The following is a 24,465-nucleotide window of genomic DNA, read 5'->3' on the forward strand; positions in this document are numbered from 1 at the left end:
CTTAGAGAGAAGAGTGGGGAAGGGAGAGAAAGAGGGAGAAATGAGTTGCCTACATTCCTCCACTGACATACACATAAATGAATAACACAATAGCTCCAAGGAGTTCAGATCTACCAACTACAGCAGTCAGTAAGACTAAATGACCTTGGGCATCACATGTAACTTCTTTACACTTTGTTTCTCTCATCTGCAGAAAGGAAGTAATAAGACCAATTAACACTAATGTGCCTGAAGAAACAGAAACGGAATTTAAACTAAAAAAATATCTAGTTCATTTCTTCTTCATTAAGATTTAAAAATGGGGGCCCGGAGAGATAGCACAGCGGCGTTTGCCTTGCAAGCAGCCGATCCAGGACCAAAGGTGGTTGGTTTGAATCCCGGTGTCCCATATGGTCCCCCTTGCCTGCCAGGAGCTATTTCTGAGCAAACAGCCAGGAGGAAGCCCTGAGCACTGCCGGGTGTGGCCCAAAAACCAAAAAGAAAAAAAAAAATTTAGAAATGATGACATACAAGAAGGTGCTAATCTTCTTCCCTCACGCTCAGTTCATGAAAGTACATGGAGCCTTTGACTAATCAAATGAAAAGACTGGGTACACAAATGGGAAGTTATATACTCTCAGGTTATAAATACGTGATTTCCTGTAGGTTTTCTTCTAAGTCTTTAAGTTAGAAATAAAAGCATATTCCATAAAAATTGTTTTATATGCATACTTACCAATAAATATCTATATGGTGTTTTATATAAATGTATATATATGCATCCATATGTACTATTAAACCTAGTTGTCCACAGTCCAGAGAAACCTCTTATAATCAAAGTTCCCACTCCAGTACTTACCTAGATAAAGCCAAGTTTGGGTATCATTAGAAGAGACAGATACTTGAAATCAAGCCTCATTAAGAATCAAGTTCTGGGGCCGGCGAGGTGGTGCTAGAGGTAAGGTGTCTGCCTTGCAAGCGCTAGCCTAGGAAGGACCGTGTTTCGATCCCCCAGAGTCCCATATGGTCCCCCCAAGCCAGGGGCAATTTCTGAGCGCTTAGCCAGGAGTAACCCTGAGCATCAAATGGGTGTGACCCGAAAAACCAAAAAAAAAAGTCTAGTTCTAGGTGGCTGGAGAGATGGCATGGAGGTAAGGTATTTGCCTTTCATGCAGAAGGTCGGTGGTTTGAATCCCGGCATCCCATATGGTCTCCTGAGCCTGCCAGGAGTGATTTCTGAGCATAGAGCCAGGAGTAACCTCTGAGCGCTGCCGGGTGTAACCCAAAAACCAAAAAAAAAAAAAAAAAAATCAAGTTATAATCCTGCCACTCACAACCTGTGTAACCTTAAACAACTTACATAATTCTTTTATGTGTGGGTTTAGTTGCTTTCTATAGTTCCAACGTAGAAGGGAAAAGTACAGAGTGCCAAATAATGGTTGGCCTACAACAGAGACTCAGTAAAAAAAAAATGAAGTCCTTCCTTCTTTGTGCATAATATCAGCAAAATAGCAATTTCTCTTTCCAATCCTTAAGACCTTTTACAGAGCAGGTGGATCTATTTTACCCATAAGTGCCCAATATGACAGCAGACCCTCAAGCATTGTAGGGCTCTGTGACTTTAGAATATCTAGCTGGGACAGATCAATTGCAACTATTTATGTCCTATTTATATTTGGCTGCAAAGTACCTATTTTAATACAGTTGAAAATGTATCTTAATTTTTACCAACTAATTTTTAAATTACTTCTTCTCACCTGCTAAAATATCTACCTCATGAAGACAAATATAATACTTGTTCTGCATCATAGCCCAGAACCTGGCAAGAGTTTGTGACAAATGCAAACATTACTTGAATGAATAAATAAATGAATGAATGAATTATGGATAAAAATGAATGAAGTTCTTGCTAGTCTTGTTAAGGCAGATATCCAGCTTTTAGAAATCCTTCCTAATTAAAATTTTAAATTGCTGTGTTAGGAATGACAAAAAATGTTTAAAAATAAAAACAGCAGATGTTTGATCTCTAGGTGGTGAAGTTTTTTTAATCCTTGATTTATTTTATCCTGCATAAAAACAACCAAAATACTTAACTCCCACAAAGCTTAGAGAGTGCGTCACCAAAGTCAAACATACCCATCCTGCAACTACAAAGATGACTGTTAGCAATTGATATTTAAAAGTATTTTGACGACTGATCTCTGAACATATTGACCTTTAGAAATTGCTTTAGCTAATGTGATTTTAAGATAGAGAAATGAGATTAATCCAGCAAATAACATTAATCAGTCCACTAAAATAGCAAGACTTTCATTTAACATGGACAGATCAAGAATGTATGAGGTTACTATAAGAACTATAATTCAACCTTCGATCTTCACAAAATGTTCAAGAGTATTATTAATTCAGCAATGATGCAGTTCTAGCCTCCAGCGAATTCCCAAAAGGAAAAGTGGGACACAATGACTAAGGACAGATGTTTGAACTAAAGGGTCTGCGTCACCAGTAAAGAAAAAAAAAATGGCACCAACTCAAATGCACGATCAGAAAAGGGTGGTCGCGCAAAGGTCCCTTTCTGCTAACTCCCAGTTACTGTAATCCATTACAAAGAGACTGGAGTCAAGGAAGCCAAGAAGCACAAATTGGTAAAGACTCCAGACTAGCAATTTAGGCTTTTCGAAAAGCAGGTAACTTGATCCCCTCCCCAAGGTTTTCATCATCATAACACAACAAACTCTGTAAGGAAGGTCCAAGCATCAGCACCATGAATAAAAATGAGCCGACATCATCCTTCCATTGTTCTGCAGCCCCAAGCACACCTTGCCGCGGCAGAAAACCGGCCATGGCATTCCGGGAATTCTGCATCCAGGGTTGCAGCTCTTTCTCTGATTCAGCGCTTTTCGCGGATTCAGCATTCACAGTTGGAAGTTATAAAAAGGGAGCTGGGTGGTATTGAGGTGTGGGGGAGAGACCTGGCAAGTTTGACAGACAGTGTCGATTAACAAAAACTGCAGGTCTCCAATAAAATTTAACTGCGATTTGTTTTTAATTTGGCATAGCTTTCCTTAAATTAAATTGTCACATCTTTTAAAGAGAACCTTATATGCATAACACCAGGACAGCTAAATAAATGCACTATACTTACAAGATTTGGAGCAGCTGTAACTTTGGAGAATGACTACAGCCCCACAGTAAAGATGCCTTTCCCTCTCTCTTCTATCAGATTTTTTAAAAAGTCATCCAAAAGAAAAGAAGAAACGAGCCTCCGTTTTAAAGCCAACAACAAAAAAAATCCTCAATTTCAGCTTTATTTCTTGACTTCCAGTGAGACAGTTCTCTGGAGTGAGAAAGAAGTTGCCCAGGAGGCGGCTGACAGCATCCCAGAACCTCCCAGAGCAGAATGTAAGACTTGTCAGTTAAAGTGGCAGCAACACTCACCGCCTTAGCTGATGCTTCCGCAGGAAAGGATGCTGGGAGATTTTCCCACTCAGCTTCTCCTGTAACCTAATTCTAATCCATCACTGTTTAATTATCCTAAGGAAACAGGCAAGGAAAATACAAAAGACTTGGATTTGTAAAGTCTATAGTGTCTTTTGATCATTTTTCACCTAATCCTGAAATTCACTTCTATCCTGAGCGAGTCAATTGAGAGAAAACAAATTGTCACTTTGCTTCTAAAGGAAAAATAACTAGTATTAAAATGCTAGTATTCCCCAGGCTAGAGCAGAAATTCATGTTCTAGGACTCTTAAAGTATTAATTATAGCAAATTCAAGTTCTCTGGAATTTTTAGGATTTGAGATGGTTTAGGATTTGAGATGTAATAGCTATATTGTCTTGAATTTAGTGCTATAGTCCATACTTGAACTAACCCATTTTTATTATAAGGCTCACTATTTCATCCAAAAATAAAAATAATAGATAATGTATTTTGATATGTCCTGATTATGAAATAATGTATTCTTGGGAGACATGAATAAAGCAAAATAAGAAAAGCCAGTGCAGTAACCCAGAGATAAACACTAATATTCTGCTAAATTTACTTCATCTATATACATATATATATATGAACACACATGTATCACATGTATATATATATACATTTTTCCTTAAAACTATTCACAAGGAATCAACTAACTTTTCCACACAACACTGTTATAATAATTTACTTCTAAATACAACTCACTATTAACTATTGATATTTCTAAAAGAGTTGATAAATACAATGGATAGCCAGCCACATCTTAGGTCTGGGCATAATAAGTGTAGTATGAAGTTGAACATCCTGGAGCTCACATACCAACAAGAAAGTCTAATATTGCTTCACCCCCCCAAAAAAAAACAAAAACAAAAACAAAAAAACAAATGTGATAGATATGTACTGCATTGCTTCAAAGAAAAATACACAGAACACCTTAAAATATGCAAACAATGGCCCCTCAAGCCCCCATCAAACTATGGACTGTTGCATGATACCAGAATCAGCTTCAGCATAACCCCTAGTTCAAGGACAATATAGGGTTCTGTAATGCTGCAAAGCATGTCTCAAACTCAACTATCACCTGTTGTCTTCAAATACCCTTGTTTTCTTTCTTTTTTTTTTCTTTTTAAAACATAAAAGGGTCACATGCATCTCTTTTGTATATCTCAGATGTATTCCCTTACATCTATAACTTTTCAAATATCCTCATATAGTGACAATTTTGCCCACTAGATTAGTTATTTGATTGTTTGATTTTCCCCCTGTGAGATCTGTTTTATAAGCAATACTGGTAGAAGAGTAACTCTGTATAGATTTCACGTTTATACCAAGTTACGGGAAATGTTGGACTTTATTCGTTGGCTCTCAGATGCACCAACAATATCTTGTGGCATTGCTTCTCTTTTGCATAGGCACATTAAAATGGGAAAATAATACATATGCAAACAAGTTTTTATCTAATAGAGATGGGAACACAAATTTGGTAATGTAATTAGGCCTTTTACCCTGAACATTGGCATAATGATTTCGCTCAGGTCTCAGAAGAATGGGCATTGCTCACACACACCTGATCTATGGAAACAACCACAATTGTCTTTAACATTCCCAGGATCCAAGCCTCTACCAAAGAACTACCACTGCTTTGGCAGTGACTTACTCCAAAGAGTACTTCCAACACCCAGGCGACTCAGCAATAGTCTGCATGCAGGGCAGATCACTCTGCATTTAATGATATGCTGAAACTAGAGGATGCTCCACATCAGCCTGACTTTGATGAAAGAAATGCACAGAATCCAGAGTCTTTAAATATAAAAGTCTGATACCAACTATAGCTAAAGTGTGCAAAAGTTTCACCGGGACCTTGAGAATGACTGGAGTTGGATAGACTGGTATGCCTGGAACCCAGAGTCTGTCTTATGCCAATAAATTTATGGGGTGAGGCCTTTTTGTAATCAGGTCAAGGACTTTTTTTCCATTTTCTCCATTTTTCTGGACCTATGAAAACATTGGCGATTGCCACTATTACACCTTTACTATATATATATATATATATATATATAGATAGATAGATAGATAGATAGATAGATATATAGATATATAGATATATATATATAGATATAGATATAGATATATATTTTACTCTTATCCTTTAAGGAAAAAAAATACAACTTACTGAACTTAAAAACAAATTACTGTAGTAGAGTGCCTGTCTTGAATGCAGGTAGGGGATGGGAAGTGGGGAGGGGGTAATGTTGCACTGGTGAAGGGGGGGTGTTCTGGTTATGACTGTAACCCAAATATGATAATGTTATTTAAATAAAAAATATATTTAATAAAAAAATATGCAGACAATTGGTATTGTAAAGATCGGGCTTTTTAAGAAAAGAGAATGAGAAGGTCAACTACAAAAATTATTAATGGTGTTTTGTTTTTGTTTTGGTTTCGGTTTTGGTTTTGGTTTTTGGGCCCCACCCGGTGATGCTCAGGGGTTACTCCTGGCTATGCGCTCAGAAGTCGCTCCTGGCTTGGGGGGACCATATGGGATGCCAGGGGATCGAACCGTGGTCCGTCCTAGGCTAGTGCTGGCAAGGCAGACACCTTACCTCTAGCACCACCACGCCGGACCCATTAATGGTGTTTTTTAACCCTGCATTTTCTCACTGATAAAAATAACATTCGTTTTTCCTGTGTCAAAGAAAGTTTAAGTACAGCTATGATTGTTACAAATAATATGTATTTGTAAGAAATGAATTGGTCGGGCCGGAGAGATAGCATGGAAGTAAGGCATTTGCCTTGCACGCAGAAGGATGGTTTGAATCCCGGCATCCCATATGTCCCCCGTGCCTGTCAGCAGCGATTTCTGAACAGAGAGCCAGGAGTAACCCCTGAGCACTGCCAGGTATGACCCAAAAAACAAAAAACACAAACAAAATAATAATAATAATGATAATGATGATAATAATAATAATAATAATGATGATAATAATAATTGGTCTAATTTGTTTCTGAACAATCTTTGGGAAAGTATAAAAAATGGCAGGAAATATAAAAAATTTCTAAAATGGTGAATTACTAAGAAATCTTTCAAGCTGAAGTCAATTTACCCACATTCAGAATGTAACAAAGGTTAGAAAACTTCTTTATAAGCATTGGAAGAGATACAGCAATTTAGTCAGTTTTCTAACATGTGATTGTCTTAATGCAATCTACTCCTACATATGCAAATAATTTATGCAGATTCTCTGCCTTCCTGTGAGTAGTGAGGAGGATGAGGGGTGGATTAAATACCCCTCCCCACAAGAAAAGTGTGACTTTATGATGGAGAAACCTAACACAATACCTCCCATGTAATCTAGGTCAGCTTCAACTGTGCTAAACCTTGTTAATAATCTAAACCTTTGACATGATGTAATGAAAATGGCATTTTTCATAAGACTTTGCAGCCAGGTCCCCATTCTTACTCTGAGAAAAAAAGAGTCACCCAACACAAATAAAAAACAACAAATAAAAAATAAATATAAATATATATAAAAATAAATATAAAAAAACAAAATAAAAACAACAAATAAAAAACAAAAAACAACAACAGATTCATTACAACCTGAAAATTATCTGACTAGAATTCCTTAGGGTTCCAAACTCCAAAAAAATAGCCAAGCTCATTAAAAAAGAAGGAAAATCCTAAAAAACTGTCATAACCAATTACATAAAAACTAAGTTCTAGGCTGCCCCATCACTATCTGTGATGTATATTCTTTCTTGCATTTTTCTAAATAATTTTTAATGAAATCATAAGCTAATATTGGCTCATTTACTATCATTAATGATACTAATCACAAATTATGCTTACTAAATTTAGCAATCATAAGGGAAACTGATTCTAAGGTAAATGAGACTCACTGTATTATCTTCTCAATTTTTCTGTAACCCTAAAGCTGGTCTGAAAATTAGTTATTTTTTAAAAATTCCTTTCACAAATTGAAATTAATTTCATATTTTCTGATTAATAACAAGTAACTTTATATTTCTGACCATCTCCCATAAAAATGTTGCAGTGTAAAAATATAAGGGGTCTTTTTGAAATTTTAAATACTTTGAGATCATATCATGCTGAAATAACCAACCCCAAATAAAATATGTATGTATATATTTTTCTCACATATGTGCTTCTTTTCACTGCATTATAGCCCCCAAAAGATTTTAAATTCTTAATCTCTAATACATGAGTATTTAACATTAAAAAAGAGAATTTATAGGTGTTATTATATCAAGGATCTTGAAATCATGAAATTAGATAGAATTATTTGGACGAGATCTAAATGTAATCTCAAGTATTCTTATAACAGGGTGGAAAATAAAGGACCTAAGGCCAATTTATAGGAAGAGTATAAGTAGAAAATTTCACACACCATGAATAATTCTTGAACATAAGCAGATACCCCAGATTTCAACTTAGTTCTAATATTATCTACACAGAATGCACATCAAATACCAAAGGCTAAAAGCCCAATCTTCCAAGAGAACCAGGCCTTTTGACCAGCTGACCAGTCCTTATGTATTACCCAGCTGACTATAAGTCAGAGGTCAACCCTTTTGGTAGAAGGGAGTGTCTATTAATTTGTTGAAATGGCTCACAAAACTCAGGAAACCTATTTACTCACTAAAGCACAACTTTATTACAAAAGATTCTATACAATACAGAATAGTCAGATAAGGGGATGTATATATAGATTGAGGTTCCTAACAAGGCAGTTTCTGTCCTCGTGGAGCTCAGTGCCCAGCCAATGGCACATGAAAGTACTCTACTGCTCAACTCTGAGGCTCTCAGAGTTGTTCATATGAGGACTTTCATAATGGCCTCTTTATATAGGCATGACTGGTCAATCACTGACTATTTGGTAGCTAGACTTAATCTCTATCTTCGCACCCTCTCTGGAGATCTGGAAGTGGGGATAGAAATTACAATCCTCTAAAATCCAGTAACAGCCCCATTCTCAGAGTGGCATCCTAAAGATTCGCATCATTAACCTCACATTTGTATCACTTAACAAAGTAATTAAAAAAGTCTGGGGATTTATGAGTTAGAGACAATGGATAAAAACCAAATATATATATAAATATATATATATATATATATATATATAAGAAATTCACATTAGTTAGCTCTCTGACCAAATACACACATTCCTATAAATCGCATTATCATGGGAAGGCAGAAAAGTCAAAAAAGTAGCCATGAAGCCAATGACAGAATCAAAGAATTGGAACACATGCCCAACGAGCTTGGAGCTTCAGGTTCAATCCTCAGCACCACATGACCCCCTGAATGCAGCCAAGTGTGAACCTGATGTTCTATCCCATCTCTCCCCACAGTACTATGGCATTGCTCAAAGTGGCCGCTGGAAGCCCAGAGCCAGTGGGAAAGCGCCACATGCAAAAAATTGAAGCAGTCATGGAAGCTCGATAACCTGAAAATTCTGTCCTTTTGGATAAAAAAAAACCCATAAACCAAGGAATACAAGCAGCACAGTTCTAGAATAGGAAGTAGGCAAGAATGTGGATGGATTTTCTCCTACAATTTCTCTCAAGAGCAAGATTTTGGTGACAGCTTGGTATTGATTAAGTGAAACTCATTTCAACCTATGGAACAATAAGAGAATAAATTTGTGTTGTAACAATCAGTTACAGAATAAGAAATGGAATGATGACAGAGGAGTAACCTGTTTAGGTAGAGTGGAGGAGAAAGGTTAGAGGATTTGCCAATACAGGAAGGCAGACCTGTGATGAATAGGAAGAAGCCACTGTGATCAGACAGCAGTATGTTCAAATATAGGACAGTCAAATATAGGCAGTCCTACATTTGAGGGTGTGGACCTGGGACAAGCCTGCGAGAAACTTGTGACTAGAATTAATAAATGAGGGAGAGTTACCTCCACCAGGTAGAAAGAGGCATCTTGTGAGGGTGTGGCCACCTCAAGTTTTAGGACAGAGGGAGATTGGAGTCTTCTTTTTAGAGACATGCAAACTCATAGATTATATGAGTTATATTATTATATTATATTGTATTATATGATTCTGACAAGGAGTGGCATTGTTAAATTTAATAGCCAATATATATCCTTCTGTCTTGATTCAAACAAGCTATTATAAGACAAGTCATGAAACCTGGCAGGCTGTAGTACCATATGGGATGCCACGGATCAAACCCGGGTCCGTCTGGGTTGGCTGTGTGCAAAGCAAACACCCTACTACTGTGCTTGGGCTCCAGCCCCAGTAATACTTTTAAATGTGATGACAATCTTGCAACATTTTTTAATTAAAAAATTAATTTAACATTTTTATACTTATATAGTAAAAAAATAGAATTAGTCACTGAGATTAGATAATAGCCCTGTGACCATGTTAATTTAATAAACTAGATATCAGGACTTGAATTATGTAAGAAAACATCTTTGTTTTTAAGAAGTAAATACTGAAATATTACAAAATTCAGTGGTTACAGTTCTGATGTCATATTTTTAGTGTTGTTGAGTCTGGCTATGTATGACTTTATAGCTATACCACTCTCCCACATCAACAGAATAGCTACAGCCCCAAACCTTGCTCCCTCCTTATTTCCCCCGGTTTTTTTTTCTGCTATGATTTCTTTCCTTCTCTGTCCTCCTCCTTCTCTATAAGATCTGAGGTCAAGGATGATATATTTTACTACATATATTTTCCTCATCTAGTTAAGATATTACTGTTTTTTATGCAGTTTTTCATTAAAATGGTAGAAACTTCCAAACTCTTCCTGTTGAAAATCAAAAACAACTTTGTTTGCATTTAACTTAAAAAATAAAAAACAAAAATTGTCACTCTACATTACTGACAGTGCTTCACAGAGGCAAAGATAAAGCAACCCAAAAGTTAATGTGCATTACCCACAGTTCACTCTGACCTGTTTTCTTTTTTTTTTTTTTTTTTTTTTTTTTGGTTTTTGGGTCATACCCGGCTGCGCTCAGGGGTTACTCCTGGCTGTCTGCTCAGAAATAGCTCCTGGCAGGCACGGGGGACCATATGGGACACCGGGATTTGAACCAACCACCTTTGGTCCTGGATCGGCTGCTTGCAAGGCAAACACCTCTGTGCTATCTCTCCGGGCCCAACTCTGACCTGTTTTCATCTTTGAGTCCTGAACCTTACTTGATGTTCCACTGTTTCAACTTCCACCTGGGAATAGTAGTGGCTTCCACGGCTGAATCCAATCACTAGACCCTCAACCTGATACTTTTCTAGCTTCTGGATCTACTTGCCATCTCCCATTCTAGCCCACACTCTGTGCTTGCCAACACCTACACGTGGCACAGCAGTGACGGAGTTGAATAACTACAAGTGTCCAGGAAGTGAGTAATAAGTTCACCTTCAAAGCAATTTTTTAAATTACGCAATCAAATTATCTTCTCAAGTACAGGAGGGGAAAAGATAGAGTAAGTCTTTCCTGGAAAGATCTGTCAAACATAAGTCAAGTGATCAAGTTTAGCATCAACTATAGCAAGTCTTCAATATAAAACTGTATCTTTATATAATGCTGTGAGAAGAGGACTTTGATTTGTGGTTTCCTTCTGAAAACACTCAGACTCAGTTTAATCATGTGGAAGAAGAAAAAAATCTGTAGACTGAAAAATTTGTAGACTGAAAGGCAGTCTACGAAATTACTGCTTTGAACTAAATTTCGACTAAATTGTCGATATTCCTCAAAAATGAGTCTGAGAAACTGTCAGGAGCTTAACCAGACATAAGTATTAAACATCTTGTGATATCTGAAAGAGACACAAGGTAAAAACTAAAGAAATATAAATAAGGGAGCTGGAGAGATAGCACAGCAGTAGGACATTTGCCTGGCAAGTGCTGACCTAGGACCAATGGTGACTCGAATTCCAGCATCCCATATGGTCCTCCGTGCCTGCCAGGAGTGATTTCTGAGAAGAGAGCCAGGAATAACTCCTGAGTGCCGCCAGGTGTGAACCAAAAACCAAAAATTAATAAATCAATTAATTGGGGCCAGCGAGGTGGCGCTAGAGGTAAGGTGTCTGCCTTGCAAGCGCTAGCCAAGGAAGGACCACAGTTCGATTCCCCGGCATCCCATATGGTCCCCCTAAGCCAGGGGCGATTTCTGAGCTCTTAGCCAGGAGTAACCCCTGAACATCAAATGAGTGTAGTCCGAAAAACCAAAACAAAAGAAATCAATTAATTAATAAATAAGTAAATAAATAAAATAAGGACTTTAGTAAGAAGTCTTGATTAAAAATAGTACATTTATACTAATTAATACTAATTGTATATTAATAATTCTAATTATGTATACTAATTAATACTATGCTAATATAAGAAACCAATTATAGGAAATAAAAAGGTTGTAAGGGAATATAGAAACCTTCTATAAGACCAAAGATTTTCCAAAATAAAGAAGTAGCCCATATTTTACTGCATAATCCTCACAGACTGTCAAGGTTTTTTTTGCACACAATAAAGGAGGGGTACAGCTATTATGTAAAGTTAAGTTTATTACTGAGTTGCAGGGTTTTTCGGCATCATTATTTTAAAAAAAAAGGGTAGACATGAAGTAGGAAAAATTATGCAATAACAATGATTATGTAGTCAGATATATTCTGTTTGTAATCCTAATTATGATTTAGCTTTTTATTCAAAAAATCAATATAAAAAGTTACAATTCTTGTAAAATATACACATTTTTAACTTATATAAAAACAATAACTAGAGGGGCCATAGAGAGGATAAAGCACTTGATTTGCATTAAGCTCACTTGGGTTCAGTACCTGTCACTGCATATAATCCCCAAGCATCACCATGAAAGTTCCCTAAGTATAGAGCCAGGAATAAGTCCTGAGTACCACTGGGTTTGTTCCCTGTCCCCTCAAACCCCCGCAAAATAAAAGGGTAAATATCTACGTAGCAAAAATGGCTAAATTTTAGTGCATATATTCTTAATTCATTGATATATAAAAGTAAAACAGAAATAAATCAAAAAAGGTAAAGATTTGATTTCATAGAAAGAAAATATAAGGTACTATGCAATGACAATATGCATTTTTTTAAATTAGATATTGTCTAAGTAGGGGCCGGAGAGATAGCATGGAGGTAAGGTGTTTGCCTTGCATGCAGAAGGTCAGTAGTTCGAATCCCAGCATCCCTTATGGTCCCCTGAGCCTGCCAGAGCAATTTCTGAGCATAGAGCCAGGAGTAACCCCTGAGCGCTGCTGGGTATAACCCAAAAACCGAAAAAAAAAAAATATATATATATATATTGTCTAAGTAGCAAAACTTTCTGAGAATGTAACAGCCAGTTTACATAAAACCACTTTCTAGTCACATAAACTGATTTAAAAAAAAAAAATTCTTAAATGTGCTATGGACTGCATTGTATTCTCCTCATTCATATAGAGCAGCCCTAGTCCTCGGTACATGAGAGATAAAGCTTTTGGCGATCACTGGAACTAAATGAGGTCCTAGAGCAGGACCCTCATCAGGGGCTAATATCCTTGTAAGAATCACCACAAAGCTCTTTTCCCCTCCTCCTCCTTCTGTACTACCTCCCTCATGGTCATCCTTCCTCCCTTTCACTCTCTCTAGGGCAGGTAGCCATCTGCCAGGCAGGGAGACAGCATTTACCCAGCCTGACCAGGCAGACACCCTGACGTCAAGCTTTTAAAAACCATTATTCTGAGACAATAAATTTACATTAAATCACTCAATCTGTGCTACTTTGTTTTAGTAATAAAACTGATTAATACAGAATGACAATTTGAAACAGATCAAAAACAATAAAAGCATTATCACTTTGAATTCAGTAATCTTAAATTTGTGAAGTTAAACTTTGGAGTTAATTTTAAATATGCCAAAGGGGCTGAAGAGATATTACAGGTGTTAGGACACATGCCTTGCAAATGACCACTCACAGTTTAACCCCTGGCACCATATGGTCACCAGAGAATTCCTGGGTACAGTCCTGAAGGACATAAGCATTGCCAGATGTGGCCCTGGAAATACACCCTCTCCTACCCCCCAGTAGTACCAGGATGGCCATATAATTTCCAGCAGCACAAAACCCAAACAGCACCACATCCTTGGGCCCTTGCCTTGAACCACTATCTTATATTCACTAAAAAGATGTTTAAATAAAGATTTATTTTTTAAAAAGTTAAATAAAATATTCATTAGGGGCCAGAGAAATAGCACAGCAGTAGGGTGTTTGCCTTGCATGCGGCCAACTAGGGAGGGACCTGGTTCGCTTCCCTGCATCCCATATGGTCCCCCAGCCTGTCTAGAGTGGTTTCTGAGTGCAGAAACCAAGAGTAACCCCTGAATGCCACTGGGTGTAGTCCAAAAACTAACCAATCAATAAATAAAATTAAAAAAAAAGGGATATTCATGAAGCATAGAAAATATAAAAGAAGAACATGTTATTTCTATTACTCTGACTAATTCTAGGATATAGAATTGCATAGAGGGAACTGGAAAACCCTATAAACAAACAAATAAATAAACAAATAAGACAAATATATAAAAATAAAAATATTCATTGTTTAGTTTTATTTTTTAAGATCATAATAGCCAAAATGCCGAAATGTCTAGCAATGGCAGATTGTTATATTATTATTAATATTATTACTTATCTAACATGATGTATTTAAAATAATTGCAGAATTTATCTGGGCTTATAGAAAAATCAACCAAAAGCAAAATTTGATTGAACACATCTTGGCTGTGTATAAGACAAGATCCTTACCTGCTGTACTATCTCTCCAACCTGACATAGATGGTTTCAAGATTAATATTCCTTTTATCATAGCTGATAAATGAGTTATGTAATTAGAGTGCTTTTAGAATTAAGAATCATTTTAAATTTTTTATAATTTAATTATATTTACTTTATTAAGTTAAATTTATATTTAATTATAAAATAATGATTATTTTTACAAAATGATCAGACTTAAACACCAAACCCAAAGTCAACAACAGAATCAATACTCAATCTTCAACAAGCTATAAACAGAGGGGACCAGTTACACTAGCAGTCCAGAGAGCAAAGGAGAGGGATGCTGGGAATAGAATTGGAGGAAGGAGAACACTGGTGGTGGGAATATCCCTGACTCAATGTCACTATGTATTTTAAATATAACTGTGAAAGACTTGTAATTCATGTTGGTCACAATAAAAATTATTAAGGAAATAATGATTATTTTAATTAAGTATTATTTCATACTATGTTGTTATTTTTATATGCCATAGATGGGTATAATCACTATATACTTTTAATGTTACTACTTACACAGAAATGGTTTCCAAAGCATCTTCAAAAATGTCCTGGGGAAGAACAGAAAGAAAAATACAATGAGTTTCAAAGGAATCTAGAACTCTAAATATAAAAGAAAAATGTTTGTGTTTGTATATGTATATATACATTCAGGGTTTAATAGAAGAGGGTGGGGGACAGGAGACAATTTTGATGAAATATCACAAAATTGTTCAAATAAACTCAGTGGAGTTCCTTTCAAAGAAACCAAGGGATTGAAGGTAAGAGCCATACACATATTTACTTTCAAATAATAGGGTGGTGAAACATTTGGCCAAGAATCAAAATGAGCTACTTTTAAGGAAATGTGATTACAATAGTTACCTTTCACTTCCATCTCACTTATTCCAGACCAAAAAAAAATATTTTTTGCTCAATTAAGTCTAATCCTTCCTCATAGCTGGCCAATTTGGATATTCTGGACCTCCACATCATATCTAACTTTACAACCCTCCAAACTCTTCTGTCTGCCACCACCCAGCTTCCAGTTTTATCAATACAAGGGGCACAGGATACCCTTTCCTTCATGCTTCTGGAATTTCAAAAAGTACAACAGGGAAAATCAAAAGTGTATTCATGTATCCACAATCATGTTACATTCACAAATCTCAGACTCAAGCCATGACTCACAATCTCACACATAATTCAGTTGTATATATAATCACAAACATATACTTAAAAGCTCACAACTCAAAATGCCAAGTTAGCTGCAAAAATCAAATCCATGATTGGCCCCAACCTTAACCTTGTCTAATTTTCAAAGTATCCTCCACTCTACATCCCACCATTATCATCATAGCCAAAGCACAAGGACATCACTGACCTCCCAATTCCTCTACTCAACATCCTCCACTCAATCCTTCACCACATGTCTTTATTTGGGAATGAACTGAGTGGGTGTGTTCACACCCAGTGGTGGTACTCACAGGCTATTTCTGGCTCTGGGCTTAGGAGTGATCCCTGGTTGTGCTCAGGGGACCATATGTGGTACTAGAGATTCAAATCAATGTCAGCCACGTACAAAGCAAATGTTTTCATTCCTGTATTTTCTCTGTGGACCTATAATTATCCTTTATATTTCCTCTTTTTGTTGTTGTTGTTGTTGTTGTTGTTTGGGGGGGTTGGGTTACACCGGGCAGCGCTCAGGGGTTACTCCTGGCTCTGTGCTCAGAAATTGCCCCTGGCAGGCACGAGGGACCATATGGGATACCAGGATTCGAACTACCATCCTTCTGCATGCAAGGCAAATGCCCGACCTCCATGCTATCTCTCCAGCCCAATATTTCCTCTTTTAATAAGTTTATGCCATACCACTGCTCTCCATCTTCTGAACTTCTTCTCCAACTTCTCCACCCACGGGGCCCTTTCAGATACTACTTGCCCCACTGATCTATCTTTCTGGTTCTATAAACAAACTAAATGTATCCCAAACCTGCCTACACTGTTCTATCTTCACTAGAATGTCCTTCATTCAACTCTTTCCATGGTCAACTTACTTTCATCATTCCATTTCCAGGTCAGCAAGACATCTCCCCAAAAAGGCAATCTTTGATGAGCCTAATTAAAATCACTAACTGCTTATAGTTTCTTATCTGATTTATTTCATTCTAAGTACTTATCATAATCTCTAATCATCTTGTTAACATGATTACTATGTCTTCTATGTACAGGCATCTTCTTATTTATCATATTTATAGAAAAACTGCCAGCATTAATTCATGCCAGCATAAATTCATGTTGCTTAATAAATGAATGAATTGAATTTGGATGGCCAAGGCACCGACCATGTGACATAAATTAAGAATCATACGATCTCTCCTTCCTGGGAGCAGGGAGTCTAGCAGTATGGGGTTCAGCAGGCCCCCGCCATGCCAGAGGCCTTCTTAACCAGGCCTGGGGGGGGGGTGCAGGACTTGGGTAACCCCAGCACCCCTCTACCGCCTTGCTCCAGATCTCCAGGGCTTCCCCAGGCCACATGCCTGGGCAAGCCGGTGAGTTGGGCCCCTTGGTGGAGCTTGAAGGTACCCTAGACTTTCCCCCATTATCCATTCAGCTCCTTAGGGAGGGTCTGGGTGGGGCTCTGAACTTCTGGCCTCCCAGCTTCTTGAAGTCACTGGTAATCTCTTTCCAGTCTATATTTTCAAAATCACGCGGGGGCAGAAACATTAATAGTACTCACTATCATTGAATTATGTTTTTATGTATGCAGAATGTCCATTTTGTACTCTGACCTTTTGCATACCCCTTCAAAAGATCATATTTCTCTTTAACTTCCTTAACTCCTATCATCTTTACTCCTCATTTACCCTTTCTAACTTAAGTACTGTAGAGTCCTAAGTCACAGACCAAAGTGGTGCCCTGGAGTTAACACCCACCCAACTATTTTAAAAGGCATAAAAAGGACACTTATGTCTTTTCAACATTTTATGGGTGTTTTCTTTGACAGCTATAACTTTTGCTGAATATTTTCTTATACAGTGATGATTCCCCCCCCCCCATTTTTTTTTTATCTTCTCTTTGTGAACTGCTCAATATGGAATTTGGTGTGAAAGAATCCCTCAGTTTAATGCTTATGTTTGAACCAAGTCATGGGTATTGTTGGAAATGTTCTTACGCCCCCATATACTCTGATAGTGCCACGTGGCTTTATTTCTTGTTTGCTTAGGCACACTAAAACGGGAAAATACTATACATACCAATAAGTTCTTATCTAATAGAGATGGGAACACACAAATCTTGTAGTGCAATGGGACCTTACACCCTGAACATTGACATAAAGACCTGGCACAGGCCTCAGAAGAATGGGCATTCTCCATTCACCCCTCATCTAGAGAATACATCTACAAAACATCCAAGGTTGTATATAACATCACCTGGAGGCATTCCTCTACCAGGGAAGACCCTACAGCTGCTCTGACATCGATCTACTCAAAAGAGACTTTCCTTAACACTGAGAAGACTTAACAAGAATAATGACCTGCTTACTGAACAGGGCTTGCTGTATTGCCCCTTAATTGTGAGGTTTGTCTATAACATCACCTGGAAGCAATCCTCTACCACGGAAGACCCTACCACTGCTCAGACATCGACCTGCTCAAAAGAGACCTCCCTTAACACGGAGAAGACTTAACAACAACGACCTGCTTACAGGACAGGGCTTCCTGCATTGCCCTTAATGGTGAGGTGAAACGAGAAGATGCTCCACATCATGACTTCAATGTAGGATATGCATATTCCAGGATCTTTAATACAGAAACATAATACCAACAACAGAGACTGTGTGAAAAGTGTTTTGGCACTACGGACAATGTCTTAGATTGGACGATAACTTGCCTGAAGCCTAAAGTTGGTCTTATGCCAGGAAACTTCAGGGGGTAGGATCTCTTTGTATTTAGGCCAAGGTTATTCCTTTCCATGCCTCTCATATTTTGGTGGGCCTATGCAAACAACAATTGCCACTCTAACACCGTTTTTACTGTGCTCCTTTGACTCTAATCCTTAAAAAAAAAAAAAAAACACTTAAAATTTGAGGTTAACTTAAGCTAATATGCATGTACATGGAAATGTAAAAAATACTATGCCTCTAATGTTTAAGGAGTTACGCAAGTTTTATGGCTTTAGATTGCCTTGTGTGCTGTTAAGAAATATTATAATGTGTTACAATCTGGGGACTTGAGGGACAAAGTAATTGTACATGGATTCTGTTTTATTTATCTTAACGTTCTTTGGCTGAAAGTTCAATGTTAATATATCAGCAAAGGGACTTCTGCTGAGAATTATGTTATGGATGATTGTCCTTCCACTGTAACTTTACCTTGTTTTCTTTCTTTGCATCTTTTGTTCTCATAATTCAAAATGAAAAATTTAAAAAAAAAGAATCATACAATAGAGATTTTATTAAATTGGGCTATGGAATTTTTCTTTTGGGTGACAACAATTTGGGCAGGAAAGAAAGTTCAATGAGATTGAGTACAAGCTTTGCAGATGGGAGGCCTAGAATTAATCTCTAACACTTTATATTTTCCTAATGGAAAGTTACAAATATACGAAGAGCTGGGAGAGGGAAGAGAGAAAGGGAAGGACGAGAGGGAGGGAGGGAGGGAGGGAGGGAGGGAGGGAGGGAGGGAAGGACGAGAGGGAGGGAGGGAAGGACGAGAGGGAGGGAGGGAGGCAGGAAGGAAGGAAGGAAGGAAGGAAGGAAGGAAGGAAGGAAGGAAGGAAGGAAGGAAGGAAGGAAGGAAGGAAGGAAGGAAGGAAGGAAGGAAGGAAGGGAAGGGAGGGAAGGAGGGAGGGAGGGAGGGAGGAAGGAGGGAGGGAGGGAGGGAAGGAGGGAGGAAAGGATAATTTTTACCATGATGGCTGACAAAAGAATAAGTAACATGTTTTCATTTTAAAGTGGAAATTTAGAGACCAAAGATATTGATTAGCAGTAAAGCATTTGCCTCACATATGTGGGAGTCTTGTTACAATTCCAAGAACCACACACCCAAGAAGAAAAAGGGATAGAGCAAACTAAGCCTATTGCCAATCACAGAGAGATAGTACAGGAAATAGGGCACTTGCCTCTTAAACAGCCTACCCAGGTTCGATCCCTAGTACCACATATGGTGCCCAGAGCCCTGGCAAGAGTGATCCCAGAATGCAGTCAAGCATCACTGGGTACAACCAAATGCCATTTGCTCCTCTCAATTTACAAGTAAATCGAAATGGGATTAAATAACAACATTACACAATTCTAAGTAATGGAACTGAGATTCAGTTTAAGGATTCTTGAACTCCAAAATATTTGTTAATGTTAATAAAAAAAAAACTATGCAAACTTTGGAATTTCAGTACTTGGGCAGGAATTGGGAGAGGGGAGAGTAGATTCTCTCAAGTCACTCTTGCTCACTGCTGAACGAGCCCACCCAAGATCCATTTCTCCACATTTTCTAATCACTTCCTGGGTGCTGTCTCTCATTTCTCCATTATTACCAGGAGTCAGTTTCCCTTGAAACTCTCAACACTCAGTGGTCTACAGCATAGATACCAGATGAAAGAGACAGTGCCAGAGAAGCATCTAGAGTCCTGCCAGTTTAAATAAGAAAGCGAAGCTTATTCTCCTAACAAACAGGACTCATTTATAAGAGAACACAGATGTTTAGTTCTTTCTTCAAAGGCAGCAGCAGCCTTTGCCCTAGTCTCATGCTGGGGTCAACCCTGAAGGACTATTCTCTTTGGACATAGGATGACAGAGCTTTGAGCCACATCTGGCACCTCATCATACATAGGTACCAAGTGATACATGACTGTCTCAAGAGCCTATCTAGGCTCCCTGACTGGAGCCAAGAGCATTCAGACTCCTTTTGCATGCACCTGGCATTCAGTCACAATACTCTGCATTCAATAGTCTATCAGCAAATCATTATTGGCTCACCAGCTGTCTAAGGACCCTTGTCCTCAACTATTAAGTCCTTACTGTGAGAGGTTTAATTTTACAATTGAACAAAAGGTCTAACCTTATTTAATGGAAGATTACCTGAAGGGCTTTTTCCATGCAAGGCTCTCACACCAAACCTGCCCCCTGCTAGGTGGGAGCCTGCAAATACAGCCCTTATTCCCTTGTGGCTAGAAGATCCTGCACACAGAAGTAAGGACAAAGATGGGGTGCTGTGTTTATTAAAGAGCTTTTTAAAATATTTCTCATCCTGATTTATTAACTATTCTAATTAGCAAATGTGCATGCAAGCACATTTATGTAGTAACAGGTTTCAATAAGTGTGTCTTTTAAAACCTTAAATAAGAAAAATCTAATGATACAAATGTTTACATACTTTTTACCCCTGAGTTGGAAAAGAAGAATAACAGGAATCAATATGCTATTAACAAAGTAATTTAGGTGCTCTATTAAGTTTCGAAGAGACATGTAGACATAAAGCTTTTCAGAACTTCCCATACATTTCAATTATTTGTGATATAATAGGGAGCATACAGTGGAGCCTGGAAGAAATAGTTCAATAAGTAGGATCCCATACTTGGCATGCAGGATGCCCAGCACATGGTCCCTAGAGCACTGCCAGGAGTAGAGTGGAGTTCTTCTTGGAGAAGAACCTAGCTAAAAGAAGTAGCCCTTCAACACGATCATTCTGGACCCCAAATATCTTCCTAATAAAGATTTTTAACCAGGAGTTCAAAACCGAAGAGGAAGAACAAACATGATAATAAAAAAAAAAAAAAAAGTAAAACCATGTACCACAAATCTAACAAGTAAAATCACTTCCCTGGGGCCTCTTTCTCTCCCGTACTCTCTTTTACTACCACCAATTCTTCCTCCTCTTCTTCTACCCTTTCTCTGACTCTTCACCTCCTACTCTACTTCTGCTCTACCCTCCATTTCTCCCTCTATTCCTGATGGGTCCATGAGCTAAATCTCCCATGTTCTCATTTAACTGTCTCTATTTAGGAAGGGATGATAAGGTTTAATGGGGCTCTGCAGAAAACTTCCTCCTCAATGAGGACCACCCACCAACCACTCCATAGTACCAGGCATCCTCAGTGGAGCTTCTACCCAACATTCCATTCTATGAACCAATGAAGCTGTATGCTTAGTACCATGGACTCTAAAAACCTTAGAACTGCTGAGAACTCTTATAAGTCAACAGTCAGTGTGCCTGGCTGTGAGCCATCTCTGGCACATTTTCAAGGGAAAGAGACCTAAAAATATGTCCCACCATCCTGCAAGATGAGAGAAGGAATGAAGAGTCAGGGGTGTTGGGATCCTATTGACCGCTAAGACTCTTTCACATGATCTTCACATCTAGTGAATCAAGATATCTATAATATGGGGCCGGAACAATAGCACAGTGGTAGGATGTTTGCCTTGCATGCTGCCAACCCTGGATGGACCCAGGTTCAAATCCCAGCATTCCATATGGTCCCTGAGTCTTCCAGGAGCGATTTCTGAGAGCAGAGCCAGAATTAACCCCTGAGCGCCGTCAGGTGTGGCCCAAAATATATATACAATATATATACAATAGAATATACAATAGAATAGAATATACAATACAAGAGTAAATATAATATATACAATATAATCTACAATAGAAGAGTAAATTGACATCAGTAATACTTTGTCCCTGTCCCTACCATCCTCACACCCAGGAGGATTCTAAAAATATTATATGAAAATATTTTTGCACACACAAAAGGAGAATAAATTGTTAGGTAAATATTAGAAGCTTACATTTTAACTCATTTAATACAGAAACTTAAATGTTATTGATTTTAATTAGGCACTGTGATTTACAAATCTTTTAATAGCAAGAGTTTCAGGCATTTGATATTGTATAATTCCACATCCACCACCAGGGCCAGAGTCACTCCACCTATAGCCCCAGGTTCCCCTCCTTTCCCCACCCTAATAAAAGAGGGAAACTCAGTTGATCATTATTTCCCTGTACCATTTCAACGAGGTGCTGGTTTTCCTAAATCAGGATTGGTTTGGTGGTGGTGGTTTTTATTTATTAAATAATTTCTTTATTTTAGCACCATGATTACAAAATAGTTCATACTTGAATTTCAGTCATAGACTGTATACCACCCTTCACCAATACACTTTTCCCACCACCACTGTCCCATCCACCCATCTTCATACCTGTCTCAGAAGCAAAGATTTTGCTTCTCTCCCTCTCCCTCCCCTGCCTCTTTCCTTTTTGACAATGTGGTTTGCACTATTGTTAATTAAAAATTATGTAATTAAAATTACATCGTTAATACCATGTATGTCACTTTATTCTCTTTTAGCACCCAGTTCTTGTCCAGAGTGATCAGTTCCAATTATCATTGTTATAGTGGACTTTGCTCTAACTGCCCTCACCACTCTGTGGCAAGCTTCCTACCATGGACTGGTCCCTCATCTCTATTGTCTGTATTATTACCATACTGCCTTTTATTTTTCTTATATCCCACAAAAGAGTGAAATTATTCTGTGTCTATCTGTCTCCATATGACTCATTTCACTCAGCATATAAATCTCCATATCAATACACGTATAAGCAAATTTCATAGCTTCATCTTTTCCTTATGACTGCATAATATTTCATTGTGAAGATGTACCACAGTTTCTTTAGCCACTCACCTGTTACCAGGCACCTGGGTTGTTTCCAGATTCTGGCTATTGTAAATAGTTCAGCAATGAATATAGGAGTGCAGATGGCATTTTGTATTGTGTTTTTGGGTTCTTAGGGTTATATACATAGGAATGGTATTGCTGGATTATAGGGGAGCTCAATTTCCAGATTTTTTGAGGAATATCCATATTGTTTTCCAGAAAAGATGGACTAGACAGCATTCCTACGAGCAGTACCTGCACCCACACCAGCAGTGGTTGTTTTCGTTCTTTGTGATGTGTGTCACTCTCTCTGGTGTGAGATGGTATCTCACTGTTGTTTTGATTTGCATCTCCTTGATAATTAGCAATGTGGAAAAAAACATTTTTTCGTGTGCCTTTTGGCCATCTTTTCTCCCCATTTTTAGATGAGGGATAGATGTTATTTTCTTGCCAAGTTCTATCAGTACCTTGTGTATATTAGATATTAACCTCTTATCACATGGGTATTGAGTAAATAGTTCCTCCCTTTTTGTAGGTAGTGTTTGTATCCTATTCACTGTTTCTTTTGAAGTGCAAAAGCTTCTTTAATGTAGTTTAATGTAGTCCCATTTGTTTATGTTTGCTTCCACCTGCTCAGAGAGTGGTGTCTCATCTTTGAAGATGCTTTTAGTTCAGCATCATGAAGTATTTTTCCTGTTTCCCTCTATGTACCTTATGGTTTCAGTCTGATGTCAAGGTCATTAAGTATTGGTTAATTTAAAGTACATCTCTTTATTATGTGTCCATAAAATTACTTTTAAAAAAATATCAGGCAAAGAATTTTATATATATATATATATATATATATATATATATATATATATATACACACCCTATGCTCATGTGTTAGGAATTTTTCATTCTCCTCGTATCTTCCATCCATTTCTCTGTAATCTGTCAAGTTTAAAAAATACCCATGGCTTTCTGGAACACTTAACACTCCCCCACCCCATCATAGCTAGATTCCTAATAGTTGCATCTTATATGCATTGCTGTTAGATGAGAATATTAAATGTAAGTTTAGTATTAACTGTTGTTTTGCTTAGAGATAAGGATTGCCATGACTGGTTTAAACTGCAGAGTACAGGGACTAGACCTAGAAAAACAGCCAGTTCCAGAAACTTTATGGGTATATTAAAATGGATGATCAAATAAACTAAGGAATGTAGGAAACAAACTAATTGCACCCAGGGACTAGCACTCAGGAACCTGCAGGCACCCAAATGAAATTCAGGCAATAAATCTATCAGAGGGTGCCCAAATTCCTACCCCTACACCTAAGATAACATTCTGTTTACATCCAGCTTGCAGCCACCATAAAAGTCCTTATTAGGTCCAACCAATCACCTTGTGCCCTATAAACAATGATGTAATGTGTAGCCAATCCCCACAACGGTCACCTAGCCCATTTGAAAATTCTCTAAACTGGGTATAAAAGTAAGAATGTAAGTTGGACCATTATTGCCACTTTTGAAAGGTGTGACCCCAGCATGCTGGTATTTTAAAATAAATTCCTTTGGGGTTT

General features: G+C 37.8%; 1 protein-coding gene across 2 annotated transcripts in view; it reads right to left on the reverse strand.

The window, feature by feature from the left end:
- Window positions 1–24,465, reverse strand: part of TTC39B (tetratricopeptide repeat domain 39B) — a 122,666-nt gene that overhangs the window by 74,803 nt on the left and 23,398 nt on the right. The window contains exon 2 of one of the 2 annotated variants that reach the window (XM_049769363.1): window positions 14,789–14,823. In XM_049769363.1, the coding sequence (XP_049625320.1) occupies window positions 14,789–14,823 (35 nt within the window). Of the gene's footprint in view, window positions 1–3,124; window positions 3,239–14,788; window positions 14,824–24,465 lie in introns of those variants that run through there. The other variant, XM_049769364.1, reaches the window with a different exon arrangement.

The sequence above is a fragment of the Suncus etruscus genome, chromosome 1 (assembly GCF_024139225.1).
Source record: "Suncus etruscus isolate mSunEtr1 chromosome 1, mSunEtr1.pri.cur, whole genome shotgun sequence".
Lineage (NCBI taxonomy): Eukaryota > Metazoa > Chordata > Mammalia > Eulipotyphla > Soricidae > Suncus > Suncus etruscus.